Source organism: Necator americanus, chromosome V (genome assembly GCF_031761385.1).
Source record: "Necator americanus strain Aroian chromosome V, whole genome shotgun sequence".
Taxonomy (NCBI): domain Eukaryota; kingdom Metazoa; phylum Nematoda; class Chromadorea; order Rhabditida; family Ancylostomatidae; genus Necator; species Necator americanus.
Window position 1 is genome coordinate 13628814 of NC_087375.1, and position 15346 is coordinate 13644159.

The 15346-nt window shown below is 37.6% G+C and overlaps 2 protein-coding genes across 2 annotated transcripts; both read right to left on the reverse strand.

Annotated features, from left to right (window-relative positions):
• Positions 1–12891: 12891 nt before the first annotated feature.
• On the reverse strand, positions 12892–13151 carry RB195_013779 (uncharacterized protein; the record flags this gene model as incomplete). The annotated part of the gene is made up of 2 exons (XM_064203765.1): positions 12892–13071; positions 13128–13151. 2 exons carry the CDS (start codon positions 13149–13151, stop codon positions 12892–12894), a joined length of 204 nt encoding a protein of 67 aa, XP_064059646.1.
• On the reverse strand, positions 12914–14508 carry RB195_013780 (uncharacterized protein; the record flags this gene model as incomplete). Its single annotated transcript, XM_064203766.1, has 3 exons — positions 12914–13071; positions 13128–13182; positions 14434–14508. The coding sequence occupies 3 exons, from the start codon at positions 14506–14508 to the stop codon at positions 12914–12916; spliced, it is 288 nt and encodes a 95-aa protein (XP_064059647.1).
• Between the last annotated feature and the right edge of the window lie 838 nt (positions 14509–15346).

The window sequence follows — 15346 nt, forward strand, 5'->3', positions numbered from 1 at the left end:
TACGTGAGGCCAATTTTTAATAAGCTACACTTTTGAGCGCCAGTCAGACCACATCAATAAATCATATTCGTGGATATGGCGGTAGGAAAACGGCTACTATAGCACATCGCAATTCTGTTTGAAATCGAAACTTTTATTGCAGGGACCACTTCTCGCTTCACGGACAGCGGGCTAGCGGGTCTGCAAGGTGTTATAAAAAGGTGGTGGGGTCCGCGACACTGGATCTGATTTCAAAAAAATCTTTTCACAAACACAAGGTTTTAGTAGGTTGTATTTGAAAGATGCGTAAAAGAAAACACTCCAATGTTGAGGAAAAAATAAACGCTATAAAAATATCATGATAAAATGAGCAGCAATAAACAAAAGTTGAAAAAATAATTTCCAAAGAAAAAAATGAAATAAAGTTATATTTGCAAGCACTCAAAAACTCATAAACCGTTTTTTAAATCTGTTGTACTGATACTGGCATAATAATTATTGGTGAGGAACGAAACAGTGTTCGTACAGTGTATATAACGTAGGTCAACATCGTAGGTGTAGGTGGTATGTGAGAATTTCGAGCTTGAACATCTGTATTAGCTTACACCACAAAATTATGTAGAAATAATGAGAAAAATCATAAGTCGACGGTTGAATAACAAATTTTAAAAAGAAGAGATTGTTTTTTTCCGCAATTATAACCAAATCAAACAAATTATGCGAATTCGAAATACTAAACATCACAATTCTCTGGCTTTGCGACGTGTTTATGCTTCGACTTTGATAAAATTTTCACTTCGCGCTATTTTATTCTGAAGAGGACACAAAAGATTTCAGAAATGAAAGAATTCCTTATTCAAAAACCAAGCACCAAATCCTAGAAAAAAAAACAACTGATCCCCCTGTTCCAGGTTTCTCCAGAATACATTTGAAGGGTTATGGCTTCAGTGACGACTTAACTGCAGCACTTTTTTTAAACTATGAATGCGGCCAGTTTTTCGAATTTTTCTCTGTCATTGCTTTACGATCACCATTTCCTTCGTTCTGTCTGACAAAAAAAAATTAAACGATAGTACTTCACCGTTTTTATCCCGGCTGTCGGTTACCTCGAGTGCAAAAGTTTGGGAAATTTTCATCGCTCATCTCTAGCCGTTTCTCCCTGCGAATCTAATCAATGGGATTTACCGTAGAAGATGAAAAAAACCAGTTATCCTACCTCGGCCTCGAAAATTTCATGAAAATCTAAGTGTAATAGATATGTTTCAATCTCTACTAAATTTCTTACAGAGATTGCTATTCAGCTCCTGATTCAGACCTGTCAAGCACCGATTTGAGCAAATTTTAAAAACCGTGATGGGAAAACTTTTCGCGAGATCCCACTTCTTCTGCAAATAACAAATATGGAAGAAGCGAGATACAACAACTTCGAAATTTGCCTTTTATGAGATAAGACAGTGGGCAAATAACGACGTGGTAGGGTTCGAGGTTATGAATTCCAGTTTTTGATATTGACTCTAAATTCACACGCACTTCAATAGCAAATTCAGAGAAAGGATTCAAAAAAGGGACTATGTGCACCACTGCAAACTCTTCGATTGAAATATCTGCTATAATATTAAAATATTAAAAATTATTAAACAAATTAATTATTATTAACAAATTATTATTATTATTAACAAATTAATTAACAGTGCTTTCATTTGAATATTCCTAACAAGAGAGAAGCACACTTAGTATTTCAGTTAAATGGTTGTTCAGGTAGAAACTCTCAGAAATTTCAAAAACCAAAGCAAGAGTATAATTTTATTAAAACAGCAAATGAAATGGTAGTATTCATTCTAGTGGGAGGAAATAATGAAAACAACAAAGAAAAGCAAAGAAAAAAGAAGAAAGGAAAATTGTTCAAGTCTTCAAAAAAATACCTTGAGAAGAATCCGGTTGGCTCAAGGATAATCTCAAGGATAACGATGGTTTAATGAGACAATGAAGTAAAGATAAACGACTTCGCAAGCTCCTCGGCGCGATCTATGTATGTGTCGGGATGTTTTGCCGAGGGCATTATTTATCGAGCAGCGACCCTACGAACGCCCCGCAAACCCAAGGGAACTGTCACATATATTAAAATAGAACGTTTTTCCAATGAAATAACATTTGGTCTCCAAGATCCTTGGTATAAATTTTAAACCCCAGATTTTTCTTTGTTTTCAAGTACATGGTTCAGAAATTTATTGCGTTAATTAGACAAAAGGCCACATATAATAAAAATTATCCACATAAAATAAATAAATGTGGTAGTAGACGTAAATAACCAGCCTGTACAAGTTACGAGTTCACTGATGCATATGCATGGAAGTTCCAGGTTCCGGTGACCTAGAAACAGTTCCACAAAAAAGTCAACTATTTACCATGTCCTTCAAATCATTGGTTAATCCCCTAGTTGTGGTTATTGGGGTTAAAATTACGGGAATAATATGATATTTTCCATTGTGCCAAAAAACGGATCCTAGGGATAGACTTATGTGAGAAACTTCGTCGTCTGATTCTGTGAAATTTCAGCCCGAGATGGAACTATTCATTATTCATCCTTTTAAAAACCACAATTTCGCATCCACTCTGTAATTTCTTCTACGACATAACAAATATTCAAAAACACCGTAATAAGATCCATAAGCTATTATTTTGTTGATTACTAGTTATTTCCGCTCTGTTGTGATTTAGGTGGACACTCTAAGAATTAATTTAAAAAAAAATATAATTGCCATCGAATCATGAAAGTTAACAAGAATTCGAGTGCATAACATACTAATGTACCAAAATTATATTAGGACGAAAAAAATTAGGAAAATTGAAAAGTTAAAGGCCAATTCCGAGACTCTCGGCTCTCTTTTCAACTCGATGAGGGGTTTTCGACAGCTGAATAAACATTTAATATATTTTAATAAATTTTAACCTGCTATTTTACTTATAAACTTTTAAGCCCAGAACTTATCTACCTTCTTCTAAAAACTAAGCTGTACTGTAAAGTTGTTTTTCTCTCTGAAAAATAACAAAATTTTCTGGATTTTTATGTATTTATGTGTATATTCCCCAATTACTAGAATGAACTCGTAAAATTACTAGAAACACACAGGCACCCCATAATAACGGCCGAAGAAAATACACACTATGTTTTTTTTCTTCACAGGTTCAAAAGGAATAATACCATGTGTACATACATGGCGACATTATTCCAAAGTAAACGAATAGAACCACGGCAAAACACCGCAATTACTTCTAATAAGACTGAGCAAAACCATTGTTGTGTTTGTGGCATGCAAAGTTGTCCTGAAAAAAAATGGTGAGCTCTTAAGGGAATCCTGACTGACTTTGAGGAGATTTTATAGGCACACAAATAGGCCGCCTAAAATATAAATATGGGACTTCTCGGCAACTAATAGATGTCTTTCGACATTTATAGAGATTGTTTTTATGGTTACAAACCAACTTACAAGCTATGTACCCCTTCAAAACGAGGAAATCCTCCAAACGCTCATGAAACACTACAAAATACGCCGCGGAGAAGGTTTCTTTGAGGCACAGCTTTGTTGGAACTCCTCTAGTACACTGAAGTGGTCTTTAGAAGCATCAATGAAGACAATTTCCGATGAATGACCATGTCTTCAAGGACTCTGGAAAAGATGAGGAGATTATCGAAGAAAATTCGAGTAGAACAACAAAGAACACTCCGAAGAGAAAGTGTATTGTCGAACCAATTAGATAAAGAGATGATTATTAGTTAAAATAAATGAAATTTTGAAGAGTCAAAATGTTAAAAATAAAAATAAGTTTGTCCGTTGTTACTACAATGTTGGTCAAGATGGTTGTTCCATCTGTATACTGCAGTATACTCAATCTATTCTTAGTTCTGGATATCAGGAAGGTAACGTACCTAAAAGAAAACCACGGGGATGAGTGTGGGTTACGAGTATGACCTCAATTTCCTCTCAAAAGAAGTTAATAAACGTTGTTTGTTCCTACGAGATACGTGAAAAGACCTCACTCTTGTGCACGCACCGCATCCACGAGCGATCAATGACGTCTCTTGAGATTCATCTAAAAGCAGGAATGAGGTGATCGGATCGAGTGCAAGGAAGCACATCGTACCGTACCTCATAAGAACTGAAGCGGTTTCCATGTCGTTTCTCACTTCTTTCTCAGCAACATTAAGGAAGAACATGCTCATATTTGTAAACTACACCCTGAACTCTATGTTTTCTACAAGATTTCCACATGAGGGCAATTTTGTGATACACTGCCTTCAAACAGAAACCGCCCTTGCCCTCCTCAAACTAATAATAATCAATAGCCCTAACCTAGTTCTTGCTGAGAAAGTAGTGAGAAAGTAGGACATTGGTGGAGCTTCTGATGAAAGGATATGAAGATTTTTCTTGAAATGACTCGGGGTAGAACTTGATACCGTTTCGTTACGTGTAGTTACGATACAGCGCAGAGACATTGTAGAAGTGAAAGCCTATTCAAGTCATTGTCGATTTTATTAAATCCTTTTAACAGCTAGTTGGGGCGGGTGTAGTGTAGCGGTTAGAGGTTCCGCTTCCTGCACGATCGATCGGACGTTCAAATCCGCCGCAGTCCTCACTAATCCCTTCCTCCCTCCGGGGTCGATAAATTGGTACCAGACTTGTCTGGGAGGATAAAAACACTGGCTTGACACATCGACTAGCCACCGCAAGTCATTGTATAGGCCGTTCGTTAACCTCAAACGATTCTGAATTGATGTGAACGTTGGGTTCCACCCCTGTGCGAATTGATTAACGCCAGAAATTTTATCCTTCATCGTTTAAAGAGCTAATTGAAAAGGAAAAATACAACCAGATACTGGTCACCGGCAGCTCCACTCTAGCTACTTATGGAAATCCTCCACATTGAAAGACATTTTATTGCAGCCATGATAGCTATTTAGCGACTATATAGCTATATTTAGCGACGGATACCTGTTAAATTGCTCGACTCACAAAAAAAAAACAGTACTCAAAGAACAAACAAGACATGTACAAATGTATTGATCCCCAATTTTGTTCTCTGCGTCTGTTTGCGCTCACGTAAAAACAGGACTCAAAAAAGATAGCGCAAATAACAGGAATAAAATTGACCACATAAGAAATCTAATTTGTGTGCTGTCTATGAAAACAACGTTCGACAAATCAATTAGACTTAGATCAATTTAGCTTTTAGATATTTTCACAGAAATTTGGTGAGGATCGGCATTGCAATAAGGTGAATGATGAGAACATAAACCTAGGTTGAACATTATAAATCGATAGGTAGGTTGGATTTTACTCACTGTTTATCATAAATTCAGATGAGGACCATGAACAATAAGGAAAGTATCATTTTACTTTTCCTTTCGAGGATCAACAGAATCAGTGATGTAGAGGAAATCAATAGAGATATTCACAATAAAAGCTGTGAACGATTGCTTAAGTGAAAACGTTGACTCTTCCTGGAAACCGCTTGTTACTATTTCATGAGGTCAGTTAGATCCTGATGCTCTTTTTTATGACAACATCGTGCGAATAAATTTCCTATCAAATTTCCGTTTTTAATTAGTTACGAGGCAGTAAAGCTACCATTAATGCACGCACACGTGCTATTTATCGCAGCCTAAAAATAAAATCCATTATTTTGACGGGATGAATAGAGTTTTAGGTCTGGACGAAAAAAAGAACTGAATGCCAAAACAATTACATTCGCTACGGGTAAACTTTACGTATTTGTGGAAATGGAGACAAATCAGGCGGTGAGGCCTCATCCACGCCTCCGCGATTGAAGATAACAGGAACAGCACATTCATAATCGTGGAATGAAGCATAAATCCTACACATCTATATACATGCGAATATTTCTTAAAGTACAATTCAATCCACGTAAAAAGCTAAAAAAAATCTTCTCATCTTTACCAGTCATCGAACACCATCACTCTTAGTGCACGATCGATAAATTCCATCTTTTTCGGTGACCATACCAGTTTCCGTGAATGTTTGAGTACTAGGATCTTAGCCTCTTTCCAGCTTAGAAGTGAAACCAGCGCGAAAAATTAAGTAGTCTTAATTTTCTAATTTTTACCACTACTTTGGTAACCTTTCTCTCGTGGAAAAGGCGGAAACAGTTCTAGAAGTAAGTACTGATGAGGAAACACTTCCTGGAGATGAAAGAAAGCTCTACTGTATCGATATAAACCATATGTTAATTGTCTCAGCGAAATTGAGAATAGCTGAAGTGTGGAAATAATCGCGAGTTCAGGGAGACACTTATTACAGTTTTTCTTTCATTTTTAACCACTGATTTTGTTGTGAACTGGAGCGTCAGACAAATAGATCTGTGAATAAATGTTTAATGAACAGAGTAAGACAAATAAGCGAAATCTTTGTATTTTTGGGGAAAAAATGAGACATTCCTTTTACGGGCGACAACTTCGGCGGCTCTAACCATCGAGGAAATTGTTAAACGCATGCCCAGACTGCTGCAATATCTTCAAAAGGGAGTTTTTCAAGCGCGAAGTTCCAAGGGTTTTTTTTTCTTGTATGAGGATTAAACAGTTCGTAGTGTTAGTGCCAGATGGAAATTCACATGGATGTGGCTAGAATTGAGTTTAGCTCATCTGTGTCTCTGTACGAAACATTTTCGCCTATGAGGGAGATTTCTCATCTATTTTTCCTAGACGGGAAGATTGGGTTAAATAAAGGCTTACGCAAAGCGGGGGAACGTTCGTATTTGATATGAAACCCAAAAAAAAGCATATTTTACGAACAAAAATTGCTAAAACATCGCTAGATATGGTGGAAGTTCACCTAAACGAATTTTCTGTTACGAAAAGGACTTTTTCCTCTTTTAAAGGAAATTCCAACTAGGTTATTGTTATGAAACGAACGGCATAAAAACATCAAAAGGAATCTCTCATTTCAAACGTTATTCGTTTAAACATAACGTATTCTTCATCGAAGGTGGAGCTGTATTTATTAAAGGATTGAAACTACAAGTGTAAGTGTTATTTATTTGTTTACTTATTACAAAATGGCTCAATGACGTGCTAAAAAAAAGGATGCAGCTAAAAGGACAAATACAAAACAAATACAGCTAACACATGGTAAAAAGACAGAAAAAGAATGCAGAATCGGCAGAGATCAGTTCCCTGTACGATTCCGGCTTGGGTAACTCAGCACTCAAAACCACCGAGTCGCAGAAAGAAAGGTTAGGTATCTAACAGATGTGGAGCTATCAGAGTATTTGCGGTTTTTAGGTAAGTGATATTCGTTCACATCAGTCATTAAGTTGTCCAGCTCCATCGACTGCACCATATAGTTAAATCGCCGGAGGTTCAGCTAACGGGGGTACTGTCTCACTCAAGTAAGCCGGTGTGTGGAGATGGAAACAATAATATTTTAGGCTATGACTTTTATGGCTTACTAAAAGAAGATGAAGCAAAAAAGTAGTATGCCGGCTGAACCAAAATTTTAAAAGGCAAAGGGTAAAGCTTTAGGATAATATTGTACTTGTCTAATTCCCGCTAATAATAATAAAATAAATAATAACAAATAATAAAAAATAATAAAAAATAAATAAAAATAACAATAATAAATAATAACATTGCTAGTAAAATCGCTAAAAAGAGAGTAGATAGTTTCTTTCAATTAGTGAAACTCAATGAAATCTACCTGGCGAAAGCATTTGTAATGAAACAAAGAAAAACAGCAAACAAGCGAAACCGTAAAAAAATCGAATTACACGCTTAAAACGTTGAAAAATAAGAAAGATGGCAAGAAAGAAAGATAAATTCAGAGGATTTTTTGAAGAAGAGTTAACAGAAAAGACAGAGGCTCAGAAGATTTTTAAGGTAGGAGGGAAAGGCGGTTCATCTTGGCACCGCGAAGGTTTGATACCGGTGTTCGCTAATCGTGAAAGATGAACTTTGCAATTTGAAGTGTCGAAATTAAGAAAGGAAGCTTACGCTACTTAGTACCATTCACGGAGCTCCAAAGTCAAAAAGGTGGAATGAATCAAGTTCTTCTGTCCGCGCTTGGAAGTTTTACTGTTTTCAGCTATTATAAGCACATGCGTAGAAAGAATGCGATGCCATCTAACACTTTGGTTGAGAAAAGTACTGCAGAGGGTACTGGGTGTGGGTACCTTTTGTTCGTATCATTGCTATATAATCCAAATCTTCCTATTCTAAGAATGCTCAGGCTGAACACCCCATACTTCCTGGACACTAGCTTGGTGTTTTTTTTTTAAGTGTACGGAAAGAAAAAGGGAAATCTAAAACAGTTCCTCCATAAAACAAGGAATTTAATGATGATGTCTTTAATCCAATAGCGGGTATGGTGTAGCAGTTAGAGGCTCCACTGCCTGCACGATCGATCGGAGGTTCGAATCCGCCCTAGTGCTCACCAAGCCTTTCATTCCTCTGGGTCGGTAAATTGGATATCAGGCTTGTCTGTGAGGATAAAAGCATCGACTTGATACATCTACTACCCCCGCAAGTCACTGTATAGGCCAGTTACTCGTCCGTAAACCTGAACGATTCTGAATTGAAGTGAACGTGGTGGCGCATCCCAAGCGGATTAATTAACGCCAGACACTTTGTCTTTTATCCTTTACGGTACGCATATCCAATCTTAAAGGCGTCAGCCCACGAATCTGGAGTGGTGCGGATTTCCGGTGGAGTATTCGTATACGGGACCGTAGGTTACTGAGAGAAGAGTGATTCCGTCCATTTCTTCCTAATTGCCATAGAAAACGATAGGAAGATACGGCTTCGAGCGTTTCGGCGCACTATTTTCTACAAAGAGTTGGATTGGAGCGCGCCAGCCTTGTGCACGCGCATCTTCTGAGCCGCTTTTTTCGGCAATTAGGAAGAAATGGACAGAACCACACCCCTCTCCATAATCTATTATCCCGTGTACAAATAATCCACCTGAAATCCGCACCACCTCAGATTCGTTGGTACGCTGCCTTTAAGGAAACCGGTCTTATTAAGGTTTTTTCTGGATTTTCCCAATCTTAGCAATTTGTGCTTTGGTATGAGGACACCAGATTTGTGTGAAATACTCTAAGTGTTGCAAAACAAAACTTTCATAACACAAGGTCAAGTTTGGATCATTATAGCAGATATTGCGTAGGATTGTGTTCTTTGCGATGTTATCAATGTGGTCAGTCAACTTCAGAGAAGAACTAAAGAGTCCTGGTAGACCTTTAGTAGTTTTTCATGCCTCAACAAAGTTTTGTTCTTTTTTTTGAGCTCCTAATTCACTGGGTGACCGTTACCAAGATCCGTTACAAAACATTTACTAGGAATAATCGCGATATGCCATATGTGTACCCAGAGAACAGTTTTAACTAAGTGTAAATGAATGGGAGCTGTACTGTACAAATGAGTCATCCAGTAGTTAGATAGACAACAGCTAGTGAATGTTTCCGAAAATATCCATAAATTCAATAGGTTCTGAATGAGAAAATGATGTAACCATATTGCTAGTTTTCCGGCTTGAAAAGGGAAAAGCTGTGAACTTACATACATAGGAGTAAGCAAAAAAAAGAACAAAATCAAAGCTGCGAGAGCCTTTGTGTCATATCCCATATCACTACTCTGCCTGCCGCCCTCCACTACCGACTTAAATCTTCACAATCGGATTTTATTTACCTGCATTCTCCAGTCCTAGTTAAGTTTAATTTTTCCTAATGTTATTTAAAATTGGCCTACTTTGAATTTAAGAATCACATGCTCTAATAGTTTGCAAAATCATTTGAAAAAAAAATTGATTCAAGCTGCTTTTCAGGGGGTGTATTTTTTGGTTTTGAGGTTATTTCAGATTCTGAATTCAGATATGAACGGCCTGAATTTAAATTGTGTAGCGATCTATAACACGTTTCGTAGAATCACACCACTGATTCATCTATTCGGCTTCTTTCTTCAAGTTTTACATTGAAATGACACTTACTACTTCTTGTTAAATGACCCCTCACCATGTATGTGTTCTTCTAGGCAGTAGAATTCGTCTGGATTTGGTTGTTTTCCTTAATCCATCTCTCGTCAGTTGTATCACCTTCACAATTCTGACCTCGAATGGGGTCGTCTCACACATGGAAGAGTGTGATATTGGTTGGTTTGGATAAACATTACATATTATGATTTTTAATCTCTTCCAATTCTTTTTAAAAAACCGTTGGCTGATCTTCGTGAATCCAATGAGATGTGCAGTAGAAAATGTTCTTATCGTGTGGAAGAAAAGTAGTCAGGTAATTCTTTAAAAAGACTGAAAAAACAGCTGAAAGCAGGGAACCTACCAAACTCAGGCGGCGCTGGCCGATCTGCTAATGAAACCTGGCCTCCACTTCAGATCACCGACAAAATCAAAATTAAATCTGATGCTACGAGAATGGAAGGTGTAATCCTGAAGACCTCTTCTAAGTTATTGCTTTTTTTGCTTTAAAAGCCATCTTTTTCAATGTTTTTATCAGATCAGTACATAAATTTAACTCAGAGCTTACAAAAGTTTCCCGATCTCGGTCGGCTTGATGTTTACAGTTGACGTTTGATGCTCGCTTTCAATGTATGTCAGATTTTCAAGTGATTTATTCATCGAAATAAAAAGTTTGTACACATTACTCGTTTTAGGATAATAACCATAAAAATTTCATAAAAGCATCAATAGCAAATGTTCTTCAAATCGATCAATTAATTTAAGTAAGAGCTGAGCGAATAGATAAAAAGGAAGAAAGAAAACTGGGAAAGAATAAAATTGTTACTTTTATAATAAGCTTAAAACAAAGGGAATTTATCTTTGTGCTATTTTCATCTGAAGTCATCTCCGCTAAATCCGTTCCTGGGTACAAACTGGCCCTGTCAAAACACTTCAAAGCGCGATGGAGCCTAATCTAAAGGCTAATGAGCCAGTTCGACGGAGGCGGGTGAAGAAAGGAAGACGGAACGAAGACACTAGGAGGTAAGTATGAAAGCAGGAGAGTGCTTACGTTATTCCAGAATTTGTGGATATATCCCATTTGTTTTATTAGTGATGGAAAGATTAATTAGACTTTAAGAAAGGAGTACTTTGTGCAAAACTTTTCGCCCTTTCACATAGTAGGCTACTCTTCGGATTGTATTTGCTGCAATTAAACTTCTATGAATCTTCACACTCCTAGGAAAACGTCGAAGCAGTTCGGACGTCCTGAGTAGTACCACCATTGCTGCTGGTTTACGGCGACGAGACACAGCCGCACAACGAGCGTCGTTCTTGATGGGCCACTAATTGCTGCTCTAGAGAAAAGTCGAGCACCATCCACCATGGGAACATAGCGCCCGCACCAAGGTGAAAATATTTTTGCTTTGTTACCCCTTCTCTGGTCCTTTTATCTCCGGTTTCTATGTCCAATGTATGTGTTGTGAATGAATAAATTGGTTGGCATCTTACACTATGCTATAACACCTTCACCTGAAGAAATCTTTTTTATGTACAGATGAATTCAGAGTTTTGGAAAAAAGTCTTTTTTTAGCCTAGAGTAACTAAATAGCACCAATTGAACCCTGAAATATCAATTGATATGTCTCTTTTTGTAAAGGACTAGCAACAGGATTTTTAGAGGTATAAAAAGATTTAAGAAAACATTTTCAGAAGGAAACTCATTCAAAATCTCGTAACAGACTATTTCCTTTAAAAAAGAGTTGGCTGATGCTGAAGAAAACCTGTAAATTATCCTAGAATATATTCGCAAAATGACGCTCAAAACCGATCTCACCTTCCGTAGGATTTGCAGTGGCTCATAATCGTGGAAGTTCAGCACAGAACTGAGACGGTACTGCAAAAATTTCTCAGCTGACAAATTATTTCGGATGTGTGCCGGTAGACATCCTGAACACTTCGATAACTACAAATCCCACCCCACAAGTACTTATCGGAGTGCAACTGAAACTATAAGATGGAAAGTTAGAAATCGATCACGAGATAGTCAGCGTATTACATTTGAACTCCATTTATCGCACTCAATCCCTTATACCTTTAAAGATCACTGCGTATTGTTGATTTATTTGTTTCTAAGTAGAATACGATATGTAGTTGTGCAATGAAAACAAATCGAAGTTTTCTGTTGTAATATCTCACGAGTTTTTTTTTTGTTCTCAACTGGATTCTCAACTGATACAACTATGAGTGGAAAACAAGGGAATGTGAGGATTTTCATGAAATCAGTAGCTTTATGCGGTATAAACTGTGCTCCTCAATTTTTTTCATCGATACAACGACAAATCCATTAGCTATTTCCAGTCATTTACGAATATCAAAACAAAAGCTAAATAATATATGTACAGTGTATGTACTGACTAATGAACCATCTCCTGCAAAAATAAGAGAAGAAACATTCTTCAGACTACTTTCGGTATTATTCTTCAATTTAAAGGCATTCACATCAGAATTGAAAGACAGAAAGTTTTCCGGTTGCTGAATTCCGCTGTTCCACTTCAGTGCTCCCTTTGCAAATCACACAAAATGTTGAATTCTCTCCTTCAGAGGATTAGCAGTGAATGAAGATTCGCTGATTATGTATCACTCGCTCCCCCTAAACGTTGAACACAGTGTTTTCGAACTGACTGATGGAAGTTTTTTCCTTAAAATTTTGATGTCAAATTACACTTGCAGGTTAATGCTTAGCAACGATGATGATTTTTAATTCAACAGTCCTGCTACACCTTAAAATAAATATCTCTAAAGTTTTCTATTTACCTAATTACTTATTTATTCGTGTACCACAATGGTGAACGAAAAAAAAACGCCTCTGACAGCGCTGCAAAAGAGATAACAACTCTCGAATTACTTCTTTGATAATCTATTTTTGGTTAGAAATTTTCCATACTAGTTTTGATCAGAATGTGCTCGTCACAGGTTCAAATCCAGTAATTCGAACTACTCGGAGTCTTCTCGACATTGCGACCATCCACCTCCTCTCCACCTGCGTCCTGGAAGTACTCAAGAAACCAAGTGGCTGCGAAGTTCGTTGCAGGCTGCAACCGATGGTGTACGGTAGCCATGAGAGCTTTTTGCACTGAAATCGACGGATACTTGTTGAAGTGCTTGACTGCTTGTGACACTCAGACTCACCATTGTGTGTGAAGAGTGGGTCATGATGAAAGGGCTGCTGATTGCAGGCAGGGCACTGGGATCGAGGCGACGATGCTGTTGAATGCGACGATTCTCATTGATGCTCTTGTTATCAATTCAAACAACGCTCTGTTGTGCTCGTTATTCCTTTAGTTTATTATGATAGTAGTTTTTGAGCAGAAAAGGTAATCCGCAATTGGGCGAGAAACGCACCAGTTCTCAAAGTAGTCTGCACTTTCAGCGAATTTGATGCATATTTATTCAAACATTTCCAAATTACTCCAAGTACTTTACGATTCACATGTGTGTCAGAAGTGCTGATATAATTCAGATCAACGCTAGATTTTTCTGAAATCATTTTATGTCTTTGTAAAGTAAAAGTTCAAGGTTTTCATTAAAAATCCTCGACCAGCAATTATCCATGATCACATAACTTGCTTCACACGTAATTTGGATCAGCCTTATTCAACTTTAATTTGATCAAATTTAAAAATTGAAGTCAGATTAAGATGAATGTATTGCAAACAATTTAGGATTTTTCCACAAGCTATTAACATTATGATTAAACCATTCTGTTACTTCCGTAAATATTTTCTGAAAAACAATTTTTCAGTGCTGGTGGACAGAGCGCTTCACTAGTTTATTATAAGCTTGCTTGTGCCTCTAACAGCCTCTGAACCCCAGAAATTGGCATTCTTTTCAACTTCACCCGAGAATGGTAACAGTTACAGTTTTTTGTAGTTTTGAAAAAAAAGAGTCAAACAGATTTCTAAGTAGTTTTTGGCGATTGCGTAAATTGTGCACGTTTTTGAGTTTTTATTAGTTTAGTTTATTAGTTAGTTAGTGTAGTTATGTGAATGGTAGTCTTTGAAGAAAAACGTACATAAAAAACGTACGTACATAACCTCAGCAAAATCCTAGGAATTTCATTTTTGATATCGGATACTAGATTTATGTTTATATTTATAAATTTATGGTGGTGTATCAAAGTTCTCATTGATACTCTTTTGTTGCTCTTTTTGTTGTAAATGAACATTTTCATTCGTAATACATTTGTGATACTTTCAGCTTGTTGTCAAATCTCTGGAAAAGGGATAAGTCTCGCTTCCAATGTGTCAACCAGAAGAAGGCCCTCGTTTTCTCTCCACAACCTGGAGAATGTAATTTAGACACCGTATCCTCATTCGTCTCGGGCGCTCGACGAGCAGTTTCGGTTTCGGCAAATTTAAGCGTTTGCCGTCGGCTCAGTTTGGATGTGACGAGCGCCCGCGGAAAGGATCGTAATGCAATAGAGACAATGACGCACCCTAATCGGCTTGTTTAGCCGCCAATCTAGCATCCTCAGCGGCTGTACGCCCTGATACTGATTGCAGTCCCCCATAGCCAGTCGGCTTTTCCATCTGTTGATCAACCGGTTGCTCCGGGATCTTCACCTCTCCATATTCTTCATTTTTATTGCTTTCTCAAAGATCGACAGCATCTATCTCCAACTAAACGCTTCGTATAAGAAGACATTGTGAAGGAAACGCAAAATGAAGGAAGTTTTAAAGTTCTTGTTCACCACCGAACAATACGCTAAAAAGATGGAATTAGACCGAAGTTTCGGCTACACTGGGACTTTTGGAAGATCTTTGATCTATTTTGCAAGCCCGGAAACTATCACTCATCTAGACATTTGCAAAATTTTGAAGTGAAAATTTTTTTGCCTTAATGAGAACGGCGACAGACCTACTGTTAAATAGTTTCTATGGTAAACTTTTACAAGTGCTCCAGCAGAATGAAAAGACAATTCTTGAATCGGTAAAGTCTACTTGCAATCTTTCTTTCGTAATCCTTAAAGGCCAGAACGGTTCTAGCTTGTCCAATTAAAAAACGTAAGGCTCATCTAGATCAAGAACACTTTGCGATTATCTTTTAAATAATAACTTTGGTGTTTTCCAACCTTGTGTGGCACCCATCCAAACTGGATTTTCACCCATCTCATCCGAACAAATTATCCAGCACCATCACGCTAGTCTCGCCACATCTTTCAAGTTCTTCTCAACAAGTGAAGAAAAACAAACACCAATCTAGCTCGCTGGTGCATTTTGGGACCGATACCAGGCAGTCGGCGACGGCAGCTGTGTGACTCTTTGACCTCGCCGGGATTGCCCATCGTTCAAGTACCCATGAGCGCACTTGACGGACACAACTATTCCTCATTATTACTTATTCATGGC